General features: G+C 38.3%; 1 protein-coding gene across 5 annotated transcripts in view; it reads right to left on the bottom strand.

The window, feature by feature from the left end:
• Positions 1-246: 246 nt before the first annotated feature.
• The window catches only part of tio (tiptop), a 114,256-nt gene continuing 96,189 nt past the window's right edge, over positions 247-18,313 (bottom strand). For 2 of the 5 annotated variants that reach the window (XM_066398059.1, XM_066398060.1), the window contains exons 2-4: positions 15,273-15,325; positions 4,570-4,759; positions 247-4,510 (exon numbers count right to left, since the gene is read on the bottom strand). In XM_066398059.1, coding sequence (XP_066254156.1) covers positions 1,294-4,428 — 3,135 coding nt within the window. In that variant the 5' untranslated portion in view covers positions 4,429-4,510; positions 4,570-4,759; positions 15,273-15,325 and the 3' untranslated portion in view covers positions 247-1,293. The remainder of the gene's footprint in view (positions 4,511-4,569; positions 4,760-15,272; positions 15,326-18,313) is intronic. The other 3 variants (XM_066398057.1, XM_066398056.1, XM_066398058.1) reach the window with 2 other exon arrangements.

The following is an 18,313-nucleotide window of genomic DNA, read 5'->3' as shown; positions in this document are numbered from 1 at the left end:
TATATTTTAAAATGACACATACAGGCTACATCATTAACTAGATAAAAAAAATTAGATACATAATGTTTTTTCTAAATCATCCAAACGTATGGAAAAAATCGACAAATGCCATCGCCGTTTGTTCGTAGATTTCCATTATTTCGTTCCAAACATAACTTCTGAAATAAAACGTATCGAGAATTGTCCAAGCGAGGGCATCAAATATGTGTATGTCGGAGTGACGAAGTGAAAAAATGAAACCAATAATTTTTAACATATATTTTATTTGAGCTTTTTGCGATCAAATACAACAAAATAATTAAATAAGTTTAAAATTTTCAATATAACATAAAAAGAGCTTTGCCGAGATTATTAGCTAATGCGTATACATCTTTTGTATTATTCAGTGTAGTATATTTTTATTGATAAATAGTCGTTTTTCCTTAAAACATTTCATGGAAGAGGAGATATTTACGAAATACGTATACTAAGTTCTAGGATCCGGAAACTCATTTTTCCAAACGTATAATAATCATTGACTCTTTGCTGATTTCCTTTGAAATGGGATAATTGAGTGAAAACGTAAATGTTCTCCAGGAAGGCGTAAATAATCTTGCAAAAATGAGCACCCAGACACTATAATATTTTGTATTCTTTCCAAAAACACATTATTTCTTAAACAATAAAAATAGGTTTTACCAACTACGTCTCTGTAATACTTTAGAAGTTCCGGTTTAAAACCAACAACTAATTTGTTATCTTAGTTATCATTCAAAATAGACTGTCGGTCGGTTAAAGTCAAATTTAATAATAAATCCCTCTTCATGCTTCTACCACGAAAATAAATATAGTACGGATTGGATGAGATTCGCTGATTAAGAAAGCTTCAAAATTTCTTACGCAGTAAGATAATAATAAGTATGAACACTCAAAATATCACAAAACAGAAAACGATTTTGAAACCTTCCCTGGGAAAATTTGACTTTAACTGGGCGGCCCGAAATTGCGAAAAGTTCATAAAATACTGATTTATACAATATATACACAGTGACTCAAAATTCGTATAACAATAAAAATCACTTGAGATTTTTCTGCATAATGCAAAGAATTTTTACAACCTTCACGACTATACTACAATCGTATTACTACTGGGTTTCATTTTTCTCTTTTACGATATGATAACATCACAAAATACCGCCTGGAAGAGCGGGCTTATGCCTTCAAGACTAACAACCAGGGCATTGAAACATCCACAAATAAATTTATATTTACAACCTCCTTTTTTACAAAATAGGAATGTGTCTTCGAAACTATTTACACGTATTTACTGGACAACTGTTTGGCCAGTTCAGTATACTTGAGGAATTTCGAGTGTGGGCTTTCTTCAAAACCTCCTCCACTCGATGGACTTTTCGGGGCGGCGATGGAACCGCTACCCCCAGGAAGCACTGTGGTCCCTTTCAATGGAACCCCCACGGAGCTACTACTACTCGACGCCCCCGACGTCGATTTAAGCGTCACCGGGTCTGGGATTACACCATCTTTGACAAAGTGCATTTTGGACAAGTGATGCCTGTAGGCTCCCTTGGAGATGAACGGGGTGTCACAGAAGGCGCATTTCATTATCGAGTCCGGGGTCACTACTGCATCGTTACAAGCCCAGCTAAAGGCCAATATGGCCCCAGGGGTGGTACTAGCAGCACTTGAAGTGGTGCTAGGCACTGAGGCCGAGGTTACAGTTGCTGGATGCGTCCTGTTGTTGGTATGAGTTTCAGTCTTATCGCACAGTTTTTGCAAGGCTGCCAGTGGGTGACTTGAGCCTTTCTTGCCTCCCGAGGTTGTGGGACCATCGCCGGAAATGTTGGCCCCTGATAAGTTGTCAAACATTGAGCTTAGAGCTCCTAAGCTACCTCCTTCGCTTTTCCTTTCACTGGTAGTGCTGCGTGGTGTTCCTGAACGATCGCTGCTTGCAGGGCTTCCCACTGAGTTTCTACATGGACTTTGATCGTTTGTACTGGCCTGAGGACTTCTACGTTTGTCTTCGTCTTCTTTACTTACATCCCCATTGCTATGATAGCTATGCCGCTCGTCTTCAGGGCATTCTTCCTTTTCCTTTTTAACTTTTACTGTGAGCTCTGTATCAGATGCGGAAGTTTGATCTCCATCCTCAATTTCACGTTTAACAGTCACCTGTTCGGTATTTTCTGAATTTTTCTCAGGAAATGGGCTTTTCTCTCGCTTGATATCAGGCGTGGATCTAGGGGTGCTACTTAAGGGTACCCCTGGAGGTTCCATTTTTCTCTCAGGGGTTAAAGAATCCACCCGGCTGCTACCCCGCTCGGACATTGAGCTAGACTCACTCCCACTTCTTTCTCGACGACTGTAATGGCTTTGCTGATGGTGATAGGATCTGAGGAGGTTCATAGTCTGTGCATCTACCAGAGGTTTAGTATAGTCAACACTCTCGTCTATGCCTAACCTTTTAAGGATGCTTGATCCCATAGGGGCTTGCGTATGTCCAGGACCAGGGAATCCAGGATTTTGCCTCGATCGGGAATCGAAACTCTTTTCAATGAGTTTCTCTATGGCATTTAGAACTGAGGGGCTGGATCCGTTATTAGCTTCGACAGGGGCGCTTAATTCTTTAGTACTGGCATCTGACACTGAGGGTGACCTTTGTGTTGGAGATGGTGATTTATCCGAGGGAGTTTTCATTTTGCTGCGATCAGGGCTTTCTGGAGGTAATATCACGTTGTTTGACATTAGGGCACTTTTAAGGAAGTTTCTTTGATTGCTGGACATCCCTCCAACGCACTGCCTAATATGATCCACAAACATAGTGGTTTCAATCTTGTTGCCGCATTTCTCACAGGTAATTCTGCCGACACCGGCAGAATCTCGAAGTTTGTCTAATATCCCTCCGCTTTCACCGTTTTTAAAATCATGCTGCGCCCTCTCGAGTTCCAGCAGTTTCCTAACGGGAAGCGACTTCTTCCGTTTTTCTCTGGTTTGCCTTCTCCTACCCCCGCTCTCAGTTATGGACCTCATAATGTGTTCTTTGTAATGGGAGTTCTTTACCATATGGTTGCTGAGCTCTTTTAAGGAACTAAAAGCCTGATCGCACACTTTGCAGGTTAGTACTGCACTAACGTGGCTGCTGGCCCCACCTGGTGGAGTTTGGCCGCTAGAGCTGCCACCTCCTCCTCCTTTGCCATCATCATGAGACCTCCACGAGATTATTTGTTCCTGTGAGATGATATTCGTGTAATGTTGTGTTTGCTGCATGTGACTAGTCATTTCAGCCAGGGACCGGAAACTCTGGCCACACCACATACATTTCAATATTTGTCTGGTTTGCTCAGCGCCCTTGCCGAGCCATACGTCCTGCCCTCGCACTAGTTTCCTGGGCAGGGGCATTGTTTCTTTAATCAACATGTTCAAATCAGATTGATTAGGTTTGTTGGAGCTGCTGGAGGACGTGCTAGTGCTGGTATTTGAAGGCGACGTTATCATTTGCGATTGGGAAGGTAGAGGGTTTGATTGCATCGGAGGGACGGGAACGTTAACACCACAGTGTTTGGCTTCTTTCATATGAGTGGTCAAGGCAGCCAGACTAGCGAAACTCTGCTTGCACCATACGCACTTTAAAACGTCTTTAGCTTGCTCCGCCCCTTTGTTGAGCCAATGGCTCTGCCAGGCACTGTGCCTATTGCTTGTGGAATTTCCGGGCACGCTACTACTCATGTTTCTAAACAAATCTTCACCACCTATCTTGCTGAGCTCACTCATCTTTTCTAACGCCTTGGTCGCTTCACTTGGGACCGGAGGAGCAGATTTCATTTTGCCGTTCCACAAATCCGCAGGATTAGCTTTCGGCGAAAGTCCTGCAGCAGCGACAGCAGCCGCGAAATATGGCAAATGTTGTGCTCCTAACCCTGGAGGCCACGGAGGAATTGCCGGCTTAAACTCCATCTTCGGTTTCCGATGTGGAGGCTGATGCAGAGAAGTACTGTCATCAGAACTCCTTTTCCTGCTGCTTACCGATAAATCTAAAGGAGCGCTACCGCCTTCGGTAGCAGGAGGAGTGCCCGGCTTGCACAAATTAACAGCATCACTATCACTTTCATCTCCCGACTTGCACCTTCTGCTGAAATCCAAGATTCCTTCAGCATTTGGGGAAAGATCGTTCGCATGAGGTACTAATAATCCTGGAGGGCTTGATGTGGAACTAATTAGAGGAGATACTGGCGCTCTGGTAAACCCTCCGGGAAGAGGCGAAGTCATCATTAGGCGATGAGATTGCACTGCAGCGGCCGCCGCTGCATTGAGGTAGGCGGCCATAGCGGCACTTTGAGAGGGGAGTAACGCTGCTGGAATGGAAGGAGGAAGCGCGACTCCCACGGGACTTAATGTAGCGCTATGCAGGAGAGCTGCTCGTTCCGCCAACATTCTTTCGCTTTCTTCCGAATGATACCTGGAGAAGGATTGGGATTCTGTTGAGCCGCGGGAGTGGCACCTCGAATTTGATTCTCTGAAACAAATATTATGGTTGCCCTAGACTGCGATGATTGAGACCACAAGGTAATTTACCTGATTAGGGTAGAATCGTCATTAATGCTTCTGGGACTAGTTGGAGAAGGGACATCGCCAGGTGGAGGAGACTGTCCGTCTTCACCGATGGGAGGAGGAGACGCTGAGGTGGGAGTTATCGAACCTGTCTCCTCCTCTGCCTCCTGCTTGTCGTCACCCTCTTCTGGTGAGCCTTCCTCCCCGCCTTCCCCTGAAACAATAATAAAAGGAAATTAGGATATTTTGCAAAATATCGGTTTGGAAGGGCTGGGTTAAGTGAATTATGTTATCAGCGAAATAACTTCGGCTGGTAATTTGCAACAGAACCCGAGGTACGGACACATTAAAAAGCAGGATGTAAGCTTCCATATTTCAATATGAAACACGGCTGCTTGCGTCTTTGATAAAGCTCGGATGAGAAAAAGGGAGATTTATCGCACTTTTCGTTTTAGTGTTTTATTTATTGGCGAGAGGCTCTATGACGTAGAGATATTTTAATTTGCTTTAATTCAACTGGAGATAAATGGGTGCTGCAATTAGTTTAGTTTGACTAGACAAAGGTATTTTTGGAGACGAAGTGAAAGGCTACCGGAGGAAACGAAGCAAAAAATGCCTAAAATATGGGTGTTGGTTCGATTCAGGTGAATAATAATAGGAATGCTCCTGGTTAAAACGAAACATAAGCAGTAATAAATATCCTGCACCATCAATTATGGGCAACACCTGGTATATACGTCCTCCAAGCAATGGCGACGATGAAAAACGTGATAGTTCAAGGCGAGCAGCAGATGTCACTAGTTGAGTGATTTAGTACTTCTGCGCTACGTTGTATATTAATCTTTATTAATGTAGTCCAGTTTATTATGAGCCCATATCATCAGTCATACTTTCCTTTAAGAACTTTATTCAGGATAAGTCCTGAAGATTACGTTGCATATTGCAAATGGAAGAAGTACAAGACTTGAAATATCTTGGGTTTTGCTTCTGAGGCAAATGTACACGTGTAGTATCTGTAAGTATGCATAATTTTCAACTTTGTAAGATGGCGAGCCTTCGAGGCCCATCTTCCAGCTGTTGTTTTGCCGCCATCACCGAATCCTTAATTTTCCAATTTAGAAGCCCGATTATTTCGGATCGTTTCAAACTATTTCTTTTAAACGCAGTTAGTTTTAATGTCTCTCTAACAATAAAAACAACGTCTAAGACGTTTCGAGTTTCATACCTAGAATGGGACAGAGAAACACAAAAACAAAGGACAAGTAAAATATTAATAGTCTCAGAGGCTGATAGAGCAAGTTCCTCGTAAGTACGAAAGAAAGTTTATAATGAACAGTCTAAAAGACAAAGGCGATGACGAGACAATGAATCAGATTTTCATTTGGTTGTCAATCAGCGGGGTTGGTAGTCATTAAGGGAAACAAACGAGGGAATTGGATTTTCTGGACTGATAACGAGAAGTTTAGATGTCGTTGAAAAGTTTAGCGATTAGTTTCGAACGAATTTAACCATTTAAATTGGCAACCATTCGTGAATGAATAGTGTTCGATGTAAAAATATTGCTTACATATAGCAGATTTGTGGGAAAGTTTAAACGATGCCATGGGTAGAGTCTGCACTCGTAAATATTAGGCGCAGCTAACCTGAACTAACCTGAGATGGTTTTCACTTGCTCATTTACATGGACTTGCTAACGGGGACGACAACTAAATACATTAAAATCTTTTTAAGAGGAAAAATGCACTCATTCTTCGAGACGTTCATCTTGAGCCAATCATATCACTTTACTACCGAATAAGTATTCTTGGTATCGATAAAACATTGTTTTTATCGCGATAAAAAACCAGATCTTTTGCCCACGTGAACGTGGCAAGATTAATCATGTTTTCGTCGAAGATATGTACAGTTTCTGGTCCATTCCGACTGCCAAAAGGGAGGAGGCAGGAGAAAATAATAAAAAGTGTTAATATTAAATGCAGCATTTATCCCAAATTTTTTTCATAGACACTTGTCATTTACAGAGCAGCGTCAGAAAATTTAGGCATTAGCTTAATATTTTAAATACGGGCCCACTTGTTTTAATACGTTTTTTTAAGCTTTTGATGTTCTGTGTATTAAGCAATGCTTTTTTACGAGTACAGGTTGTTACGTGGTTTTGAAATAATCTTTTAAAGTTTATTTTATGAGATAAATTGAAAAAACAAGAAGAATTAAAAATAGTCGAAAAAAAATTGAAAACGCCTCCATTCAGCTTCTATCATCATCATCGTCATCATCAGCATCGACTGCTCAAATTATTGAACTAAAAAAATCATCCCGGATATTAAAACGTTGTCAAATCAGGTTAGCGCCCCAAAAGCAATACATATATTTCGCAGGGCTTGCAGTTATTTTTCCAAATAATACTTGTAATAATATTTTGCGAGATGCGCAGGGCGTAAAAGGGCAATTGCCATTTCACCGTGGATGACTTATAAAAGATATGATAAAACTTAGTCAAATATCGCATTTAATTAGCTCCTTAAAAATATTTATAATTAACATAAGTGTTTATTTCAGAAAACATCACATTTTTATCATAATTTGCCTTGTTCAGAAATTCTTGTATTGTGGAATATTTTAGCGAATAAATCTAGTTATGCCACCCTATACACCAAATTTCTCACCCTATTTCTAAATGTCTCATAAATTCTGGCAGCTATAAAAAAACGCCTTGTATCTCGGAAGCAAATCAGCTTAGATCCCATGTTTATACGAGAAAGTTTCTGAACAAGAAATAAGCCTTTATATTTTTTGCCATCAATTAGGGAACACCCTAAGTAACAATAAGTACTTAGATAAGAAATTTGGACCTACTTACTGTTCTAATTCAGATTAATTGAAATAGTTGCGACGAGAAAAATCTTCTCGGTTCGAAGTTAATAACAAATTAATGTACAGAAACAACACACAATTACTCAGTAAAGAAGCACTAACTTTACTGTTAAAAAACTTGAACTGAGGAGAACTATAAAGACACTTTTTATATGAATTGAGATAAGGCCCGGCGTGTCGTAAAGTTGTTGTTTGTTGTCTAGATCTCCCCCACTCTCATGCTGCTGGCAACCTACGATAGGTAAAGATAAACATTTTCCTACAAACTTGTTTATTTTTTTATGAGCACATTGAGCATATAGATTTTTGCCTGAGTACGGCATCAGGGAGCAACCAAAAGCTAATAGGAGATAAAAATATTTCCAAACTAAAACAAAAATATCCCGATCGATATTTATGTTTGACTTACATAAAATAACAATAATAACAATAAATTATATAAGGAGAGCACTAACAACCCCAACAACCAAACCGGAATAGCAGCAATCCCATTCCCCCCCCCCCCTCCCCTCCCAGGAGCCTTCCTCCTTCCAGCGCGTTCCAAAAGAGGGCGTTCTCGTTGCAACAATGAACAATACGAACATAAATCAAAGTAATTAGTATCGTTAAGCAGTTGTATCTACATGGTGAGTCGCTTCGTCGAGTCATTGGTCAGATGTTGCAGGATTCACTCCGCCTTTCGCTGCTGCCGGGTAGCAGGAATTCAACGTTGCTTTTTTTATCGTCAAGCCTTGATTTGTTATAGATATGTTCGTTCGTGTGTGTACGAGTTTATGCGACGAGAGCGCTACTGTTAACGAGAAACGAGAACTGATTTTGTGGCTTGTTGGTCTGTTTCCCATGCTCCTTTTATTCCTTTTCGGTTTAAACATTTTAGTAAAAATTTTACCGATTAGCTGCCTACGTAATATGTAAAAAAACAGGCCAATTTTTGATAGCAGATAATTAAAAACAAAGGAGTTTACTGCTACGGTGGCGTTTCTGTTACCTGAGAACTGACATTAATTTTTTTCCCGAAGAGAAACGATCGCATCCGGCACCGCGGGAGACATCTCTTAAAGACAGTTTTTTTGCAATAATGCATAAAACATGTTGCAGCAAAACGAAATTTTCCGAACCTGAAAAATTCCCCCGTCCTCCGAAAGGCACCGGAATATGTTCAGATTTTAAGCCAGACTAACGAAAAATATTATGAAAACATTTATTTCAGGCACAAAAAAAAGTTTTTTTTAGATTTGAACTAATGCTCATTTTAGTGAACTTTCTGGACAATTTTAAGACTTGCAATTCCATTTAGGTCGTTATAAGTTGTATGTAGTCATTATAATAACTGGAAAAATGATTTTTAATCCAGATTAACATGAAAGTAAACTCATTTAAGAGTTTTGTGGGTCCTAACTTTTACAAGCTTAGTTCCGGTTAATCCAGATTTAGAATCGCTAATGTGGTCCCTACGTAAAGTAAAATACTAAAATATAATGTATGTATATAATAATATTTAAAATTGAATTCAGACGAAAGATAATGAAAACTGCCTTTTGAGGGCCTTACAAGTTCCCCAAAGTTAGCTATGGTTAACCCATTTTAGGACACTTACCAAAGTATCTATCTAACTTAAAGAGAATTTGAAGAACGTAATTTACTTCAGACAGGTCATACCAACTAACAAAAATATAATTTTAAGTTAATACGGGGATGAGTGTGTTAAATAGACATAAATACCACACATAATGCCGCACTCATTTGGACAGTGAAACTAGCGCTTTACCACTGCTATTCGTAAAATAATATATTACATGACTAGAATAGTACGAAGCACGTTACGAGCGAAACGAAAGTTTGCAATCGAGCTGCAGGTGAGATCAGTAATTTTGGCGAGCGACGTACTTAACATACGTTGAGTTACGAGTTGTGTACGAGTATAATGCTTTTTCTCGATCTACTGTCAGTTCATTTCAACTTTCTTGCGTCTTGTGTTAGTTAAATAACTATTCTATTATCGAAAGGTAAACTGACTTTAACAGATATAAATCGTAACGAAATTTGTGATAACGTAAACTCACTTTAACTGATTCAGGAGAATTTCAGCTTCCTAGTTCCGCTACAACTAGTTCGAAATAAATCATATAAATACAAACATCAAAATTATTTGGCTTTTTGATGATATCGTACATGGTCTTTTATAGATTAATCACATTTACACCGTTTGTTCAGATATATACGGGATCCAATTGTAACTACATGGTAGGTTGAGGAGCCTGCCCTGGCGATCTATTGTTTAAATTTAGTAAATTACACAGTTAGAAGTAGTGAGTGAAAACAGCTTTAGGTAACTGTCTAGAAAGAAGCTGAGTCTATAGAATGTTACTTTACTCATTTAATTAATTTACTAGGGGTCTTGTTTTTCTCCTGCACAAGAGAAAACCGCTAAGAGCACAAAGCAAAAAGTCAAAGGACAAGAAGTAAGCTACAAAACAAAACTATTTCTACTGATTAAGATATTCCCGAAGTTTTTGATACTGATTCAGATGAACATACAATGTGCTTATATTGTACCGAATTATTTCCATACACATTAATATTGATTTTTATTATAAGAATAAATAAACACATTTTTATGGAAATTTTCTTATGTAGGCTATTGTTGGTATATATGAAATTCCTGGTATCAGTGCTTGACATTTAAATTTTTCGCGTTTGTTCGAATATTCCTTCCAGCATAATACCAAATATTTTATTTTTAAGAATAAAATTTTACATAAATGCGTGTCACCATCGGTTTCTTCGTATTTGAAAACAGTTTCAACGTAGAGCTATTTTAGTGCCATTTTATATGACGAAAATGTCAGTTATCACTGTCATTTACGTAACATGTCACTCATTTTGTCAGTATTGAATTTTACGATCACATTCAAAAATGTCAAGACCAATTCAACCTGACTTGGATGTCGTACTCGTTATCGAGCTTCAGCTTTATCACAATTTTCATTCACTTTTTTCAAATGATAAGACACACCTAGACATAGAAATATCTATCATTTCATCATTAGCAACAAACTATGATAAGAGGTAATGAACACGAACTAATAAAGCCAACTAGGGTCTACAATACATTTTTACTTAACGTTCTGCGTTAAAGTGAATTAAGTGATGATAGAATTAGATATGTGCCGACTCCTAGTCCTGCCTAGAGGCATAAGTATCTCATAAACAACAAGTAAACGAGATCAAAAAACCGTGTCCAGAGCAATTTTAATCGATCTGCATGTGAGCTATTGCAATGACGAACAAAAAACTTTCGCAGATACCGCAGAAGCTCGTTCTTCAACGATGTTATCAACAAATTGTTCATGTTTGGGGCCGTTTACACGAAGAATCCAAGTCAGAAGCAGCCCAGCGGCCACGAACAAGGATCTCACAGACGATTCTATAAATTGGCGAAAGATCCGAATCGTCGCAGTTAATGCTCTCTCTCTCTCTCTCTTTTTCTCTTTCTCTCTCTCCCTTTTTCTTTCTCTCTCTCTCTCTCGCACATTCATTAACGGCAATCTGATATCGCTTGCTTTGGAAGTATTGGGTGACTCTTGCGATATCCCTCACTTTTTCCTGAACGGAAAGTTGGCAAGAAAATTCATCATCAGGTCAAACGGACAAACGAGATTATGCAGGTGGAATTGCCGGTAATAAATTAAATTCCGAAGCCATTAATATGCAACAGGGTCGGCAACCACCCACACATGTATGTCAATCGTGTAGCTGCAATCCATCCATTGCAGGAGTGCAGGTTTCGGGCACGTAACGTCTGATGGCCTGATGGGTTGGCGCCTCAGAATGCAATTAAACGCTGCCTTTTTCGCATTGTAATGAGTCGTTGCGATTCAGAGATTTAGTGTGTCTTGTCTAGCATTTACCCATGCAGGTGGTGCTGCTGAAAATAATGGTTTTCCGGTGTCAAGGACGAATTAAGGACAACCAAAAACGTATCAAAAGCTATATATATGTATATATTATGTTACATAATTGTACAGAGTGTTTCAGAAACAATGATACTAATTAGACTCGGCTGATAGAGGGTGAACAAATTGTAAATTATACGTTACTTTTATTTTATATGCCTCAAGTGTCAACTGTCACTTTCCTTTACACCTCATGTGCGTCTCGTTCGGCCATTATTGAAGTTAACGGTCAAATTCAATATGAGTTGTCCGTCTTGGTTAAATATTGGTTTTTGGTACTGGGGTAATTTATCAATTCATATAATTTATTCGTAAAGTAGCACTATTTCTCCATACCAAATGCATGATAAACATTTTGCTGCTAAAACATTAGACCCTCCTGTATATTCCTTACTGGCGAAAGTTATTAGCATTTAGCAAAGATATCAATCTCATAGTTCATCCATTATCAACTACAGGGATAGCAGAACAATAACATAAATTTGGTGATAAGTTTTTTTAATATTGAAGTACATCTCGACGCCGTCATCGAAATGGAGGCGAATATCCACGTTATTTATTTAAATTGTTCTGAAATCCGAATTATTAAATGAAATAGCTTGAAAATTTTGCAGGGTCCCTATTGTAACGTATACTGGTCCCTCCCCGGTTAGTCAATTCTAAGTTGTGATGTAACAGTTTAAATATAAAATACTACAATAAAATAATATACAATGCCAACTCTAGTGCCAAAACTCCACCTCAAATAAACGACTGCCAATGATTTTAATCTGAACACTCATTTATAACACGTAAACCAAGTTTACGGAGAATTAAAATATTTGAAATACACGTGTGATATGTAATAGAAATGTGGCGTGATTGGCCGAAGGAAATAATAAATCTTTACTTATCTAATTATAATAGTTATGCCGCCTGAATAAGTTAACCAGAGTACCCGAGGTAGGTACGCGTAATGTGCAATATAATAAATTGGCACTGTATCGAGGTATCTAGGATGAGAGAGGAAATCATATTGTATCGAATTTATGCGGCTGAAATAGTACATGCACACTTGAAAAAAGTTCCGCGATATCGCATGACCATGTCGCTTTCATTATTTCCGCAAACTGACAGCACAATATACGAAGAAACAAAGAAACGCACGCTAATTTTCCTTCAACTGAAAAGCACTCATCTTTTCACCTGTCTACTTGTTCATCACACTGACGAGAGAACATCGCAATGTTAGTGTGCCAAAGAACGCTATGTTGCCATGGTCCAACTACCGGGAAAATTACTCGCCAAAATTGTCCAAGAACATTCTCAGGTAGAGTTTGAAATTGAACATGGATCGTAAACTACACACACATAGACTAGGCATGTGAATGTCTTGGGTTATTCACATGCCAAGGAAGTTTATGGTGTCATCCTAATGACCCATATCCCCGAAATTCATTTTGATGACGTTCAAATATTTACCACTAGGAAGAGCTTATTCTGTTATTTTAGCATATATTGAAACTTCGTGAAACATAAAAAATTCTTATTTCTTAAAAATAAAGTTCAAGGCGGCAACGCTGAGATGTCTTAACAAAGCGATTCAGCCGTTCGTCAGTCAAAACGAGGCCACAATGAGCCCTGTCACTCATCCGTCACCCCCTTTTCGCCCCCCACGCACCCCTCGCCATCTACCCAGGCTGATAGTCTTCTTATTACTTGTCAACCCTCACTCGTTAGAGCGCATCAACATCAAGGCTTTCGTTTATACCTTTATTTAGGTTATCTCTCGCTGCCCTGTTCTGCCTTTACTTGGCAAGGCAATAAGAGCTTCTAATGTATTTGCTACAGATTTTATTTTTCATGGTTTGTACCGTGCTAATCTGATATTTTGTACTTATACTCTCTAATTTGGCGGCTTTTTTTTTTGGTTGAGGCTGAAGCTTTTGAACCGTTTTTAAAATATACTGATTTCCATGTTCCCTGCATTTTTGAAAAGATAACTGCAGCCACGCGTACCCAATGCGGACTGTTCTAGAATTTGAACAATAAAAAACCAGTACGTACAATTTTTCAAGAGTTACTTACGCCTCATGTAAGTAAGGTACAACTGCTAAGGTGTATTTATTTTACAACGCAAAAATGTTACAAATTTATTGCCACACTCATATTAACAGACGAGTTGAGGACGAGGCTATGAAGTAAACTAAAGAAAGTTGCGTTTTCGCTAAGTAAAATAAATTATTTTTTCTCCAATTAGTAACGATTAAAATATGTAATACAAATTTTCAAATCCTGTAGATTTATCGGAGCGTGTAAAGGACGAACGGAAAGGAACTCAGAGTGGGAATTTAACTCAAATATCTTAACATTTTAGGAATCGGAGAAAGAAAATGTTAAGAAAGTATCTCAAACTTGAACGCTCTAATTGTATCTCAAAAACGAAGCGTCCCATGCTTTGTGGGTTTATGTGACCGTTTCTTTAAAATAAGGATTTCTGACGAATGCAATTTATCGCTGTGAGCTGGCCGTGAGCCATGTTGAATAAATCGTAAATTTTGGCTAAGATGGATAACTAGGAGAAAGATAACTGGATAAATAGGAAGAGGAAACGACTTTGAGAAAAATGCCAATGACAAGAATAGAATTTAACGGGGCTTAGGAAAGATAATATAATATTTGAGCGTGTGTAAAGAAGAGGTCAGTCGGGTAACATGTTTCTTCACTTTAGTTTCCATAGTTTTGTACTACAGATTAGTTGTGCTCCTTTCGTGGTGCGGTAAATTTTGGTGAAGTTGAAAATAATGTGAAGCTTCCTTACGTGTCTTCACAATGTTTATGAAAAACTATTCGGATAAGGTGATGAGGACTGGTTACTGTGTCCATTCCACAGCATTTTCGTGCACCCTGTCCCCTAAACTCGACGATAAAACGACCTCTCAGTCGGACAGTGGCAACTGCAACAATTTATGCCCTATTGTCTTTCATTTGAGCGCATATTTCTCCTATAAGGCATTCTTCTCGGTGGCATAAGGTATTCGCCTTTCAGCCTCTGTATACCGTATCTCACGAGGACCCGTATTTATGCCGGCGTTCTTCTCCTATCTAACGTCTTATCAGCAACGTCCTGTCATGGGTTTTGTTGAAGAATAGTGCCGTACACCTGGGACAATTAGTTCCCGGTATTGCGAATCTTGCGACCAATCACCATCGTCGATGGACTTATAAACGCGGATGACGGACACGTCGAAGGTGAAAAATTAATAGTGAGATAGTTTACTGACCTAAGATAGCGAACGAATTTGCGAAGACCGAAGTCTTCAATTATTTCCACGCTGGGTTGTCAATAGTTCTTCGAAAACAACAATTAAATGCAACTCAATCAATCAACCGACGACTTATTCAAAAGTCACATCAGATGTATCTTGTAATATCTGACAATCGCCTTTAATGCTTTTCCAATGGGATGCTATTCTCTAACCCAGATGCACATGAAACCATCCCACACCCAATAACTTTACCAATATTTAATTGAAACTCTTGAAAAAAACAATCTAACATCGATAAGGTAGGTGTGTAATTGATTTTCATGGAGAAATTTGATTTTGTTCTGAAAGGGAATTTAAGGTGCAAACTCCAAGAATTGGGCACCTAAAACGGCCTTTTATACCTGAGATTCTAGTCTTCTTGCTCTTGTCGTATTCAGCGAGTCATGATGAAAGTGTGGAGACAAGAGCTGTCATTCTTTGAGACGAACACGTTGTGTCAATCAACGTAAATCAAGTTGTACCTTTTTTGTTCCGCGATGCGGGAGTGTAGCGATGTTGGATTATATTTCAGAGGCGTCAAAGTTCTTTAAATTAAAGTATATGAAAGATAGGTAGCTGGTGGAGAAAATCGAGAGATGCATTTGGTTACCTGATGGAGTATGTTGATTTAACTAGAAACGGTCATGGTGGTGGAAGTCTTACCTGAAACAAAAAACCGATAGTTAGGTAAATTGAAATAACGCTGCAGCTAGCTAAGGGCCAAATTATCGAAGGGTTCCATAATTTGGTCCTTAGAGGAGTTTTGCCAAAAGGATAATCTCCGTAGCAACGAGTGAAAACGACAGAAAATTGACTAATTCCCATAGAAATAATCTTCTATCAATTAATGCTGCTACCATTTTAAGCATAGTGCACAAGATATCGAGAAATTGGAATCGTTGCCGAAATATGAGTATTAAAATTTTTCAATTATTCAATCTTTTTTTGCAGCTCCTAAAGTTCATGAGACATTCAGATTTAAGTCTTAGTCGCTACTGCAACTAAACTAGGAAAAAACTAATATCGCTAACATTGTGTAAAGTGAACTAGTTTGGTTTTTAAGCTAATAAGGTATTGGGGAAGCTAATAAGCTAGCACCTGAAGCCAGAATAGTGTAGTGTCATGGTGGTCTCTTTTTGGGACGGTGCATCCTTTTGCCAACGAATTTGGACTGACCAAACTCTAAAATTTGCTAGCATCATAACAATCGTGCTAACTAAATGCCAAGTCAGAATAATAGTCAGGAAAGGACATCCTATAAGTTGCTCATTCGTCTTCTTGAAAAACACAAGTCATTTGCTCATTTAACAATACTCATAATACCCTACCGGCCTTTCTACAATATTGTTTCATTTCACAATGCCTTGATGAAACCAGGGAGAGCAATTTGCTGCATCGTGTATTTCAATACAGAATGTCATTGAACTTTGTTTTCTATCAATTTTAATGTCGGCAAGATCAGATAATTAGATACGAGATAGCGCCAATAGCAAACATACATATTTACCACCACACATCATAATTTTAATTTGGTAGGCAAACTCAAGAGAAAGAGCTTGCGTAAAATACTATAAAGCGTCACAATAGCGCGTTTGCTGTTAAAATAAAATTAAAATAACAATTTTCATAAGCGGTAGTCGGCACTTAAAGTGACATTCTTTATTATCGTTAAATATGTGTAAACCTGCCGCCTTTAAGGCTAAAACAATAATTATCATACAACCTTGTAAACTAATAAATTTCGACTATATTGAAACTGGGTAGCACCGCATTGCATGTACCAATACTAATCGTATTTATTACTTTACGAGCCACCAGAATTCGACTTGATTGTATCGTTAATAAATATGTTTCAGTGTTTTATATTTTCTTCAAACATTTCGCGCTTGCAATTCAAGGCTTTATTGTACAATATTTAAAACCAAAACTTTATTAATAATAGCTTCCAAATGCTCCATAATTCATGCGATAATAGTGTCAAGCTAGACGTTCATTACAAGTGTCCCGAATAACAAAACTAGAGCAACAACCGAAATACCTAGCGTCGGACACGACAGACCTAACAATGACCACTCACGACAAATCGTCGGCAATTACTCTCGATCAGTCCTAATGGAAAATGCTAGTTCACCAGGAAATTCAGTTTAATTAGCTTTCATAATCTGAAAAAGAAAAATAGTGGTCGGTTTGATGGACTGCTGAACAGGTGCCAGCTAGACCACTCAGCTGTTGCTGTTGTCTAATCGAAATAATCACGACATCGAAATTCGATAGATGTGACAATGCAAAGGCAAGACGGAGGATTGGCAAAAGGTTGGGTGATCACGCATTGGTGAGTGATACGACACGTGTAACTAGCATGAATTAAAAGTGTCAACAATAGACATTTTGGAAGGCAAAAATTTTATATTTTTGGATATGAGCCAGAAATTCCAGGTTCATCTGTCAATTAAAAGCGTGTGAGTACTGAAATCTAGAGTCGAAAGATTAGAGTCCTACAATTCAAAATTCGAATCGCCACCGATTGCAACTCGTTCCGCCGATATGGATAGATTCCATGATTACGAAAAAAATCATTGAAAAAAATTAAACTATAACTACAAAATGAATTTGATTTCCGATAACACGTTTTTTTAATTCCGCAATCAAAATAACGCCTTTTTCGCCCCGTAGAACAGTGATACTTTAATTAATAGTATTGTTCTCACAAACCTAGAAGAACCGGATTAAGGTGGGTTTATGCTTATCTATGATCTGACTTAATATTCAAGATTTATGAAATTAGCCCAATAGTTATCCAGTTCGGTTTACACTTATCTTGTTAGTTTCTTGTACACCTTAGTTTTAAACTATACGTGGGATTCAAGTGTCCATCACAATCTCTATTTTAACTGCAACTGGAGTTTAAGATTTAAATATACGTACAACTCGTCGTAAGAACTCGATGCGCATGCATCTATCTTCTTAAAAGTACTAAAATCAGGTGTTTCCTATAATTTACGATCGGAATCATCTAAATTAAAATAATAAGCATGTAAAGAGGAATATGCTTTTTGTCCAACGGGCGAATCAAGATCAGGTGATAATAAAACTTGTTCTGATTAGTTTCGTTATTGATTAAATCATAGATGGGGACATAAACGAGTTTTACTTTTAATATTTACAAGCACTTGGACCAACGAAGTTAACACGAGTTTACCTTCAAACTTGCTTTATTGATCAAATTTGTCATGTAATTTCTGACAATAAATCAACTTGGGAAGTAAACTCAAGTTCATGGGTGCCACAACCCCTTAGTAAGCCATAGACGAGAAATATTAAGTCATAGATCATAGATGTATATCAACCCACCTTTAGCGAAGTAAACAATAATTTACCAATCTGACGGTTACATCAGATTGCGCTTGCAGTCGTTGGTTAGGTACCCCAATCTTTCACAATTTTCGGTCTACATTCTCTGTTTAATACTTAATATAGATAATATAAATATGAAAATGAAATCTAGAATCCTGCCTAATAAAAAAGGAAAAAAATCAATAAAATACAGAAATCATAAGCTCATTTTCGCAGATTCATTGCAAAACACGTCACTTCGTCACTCGATTTGCGACTCGGACTGATGCGACAGTGAATTAATTACCTTATAAAACT

The sequence above is a fragment of the Euwallacea similis genome, chromosome 16, assembly GCF_039881205.1.
Source record: "Euwallacea similis isolate ESF13 chromosome 16, ESF131.1, whole genome shotgun sequence".
Lineage (NCBI taxonomy): Eukaryota > Metazoa > Arthropoda > Insecta > Coleoptera > Curculionidae > Euwallacea > Euwallacea similis.
This window is presented reverse-complemented; position numbering and strand designations above follow the sequence as displayed.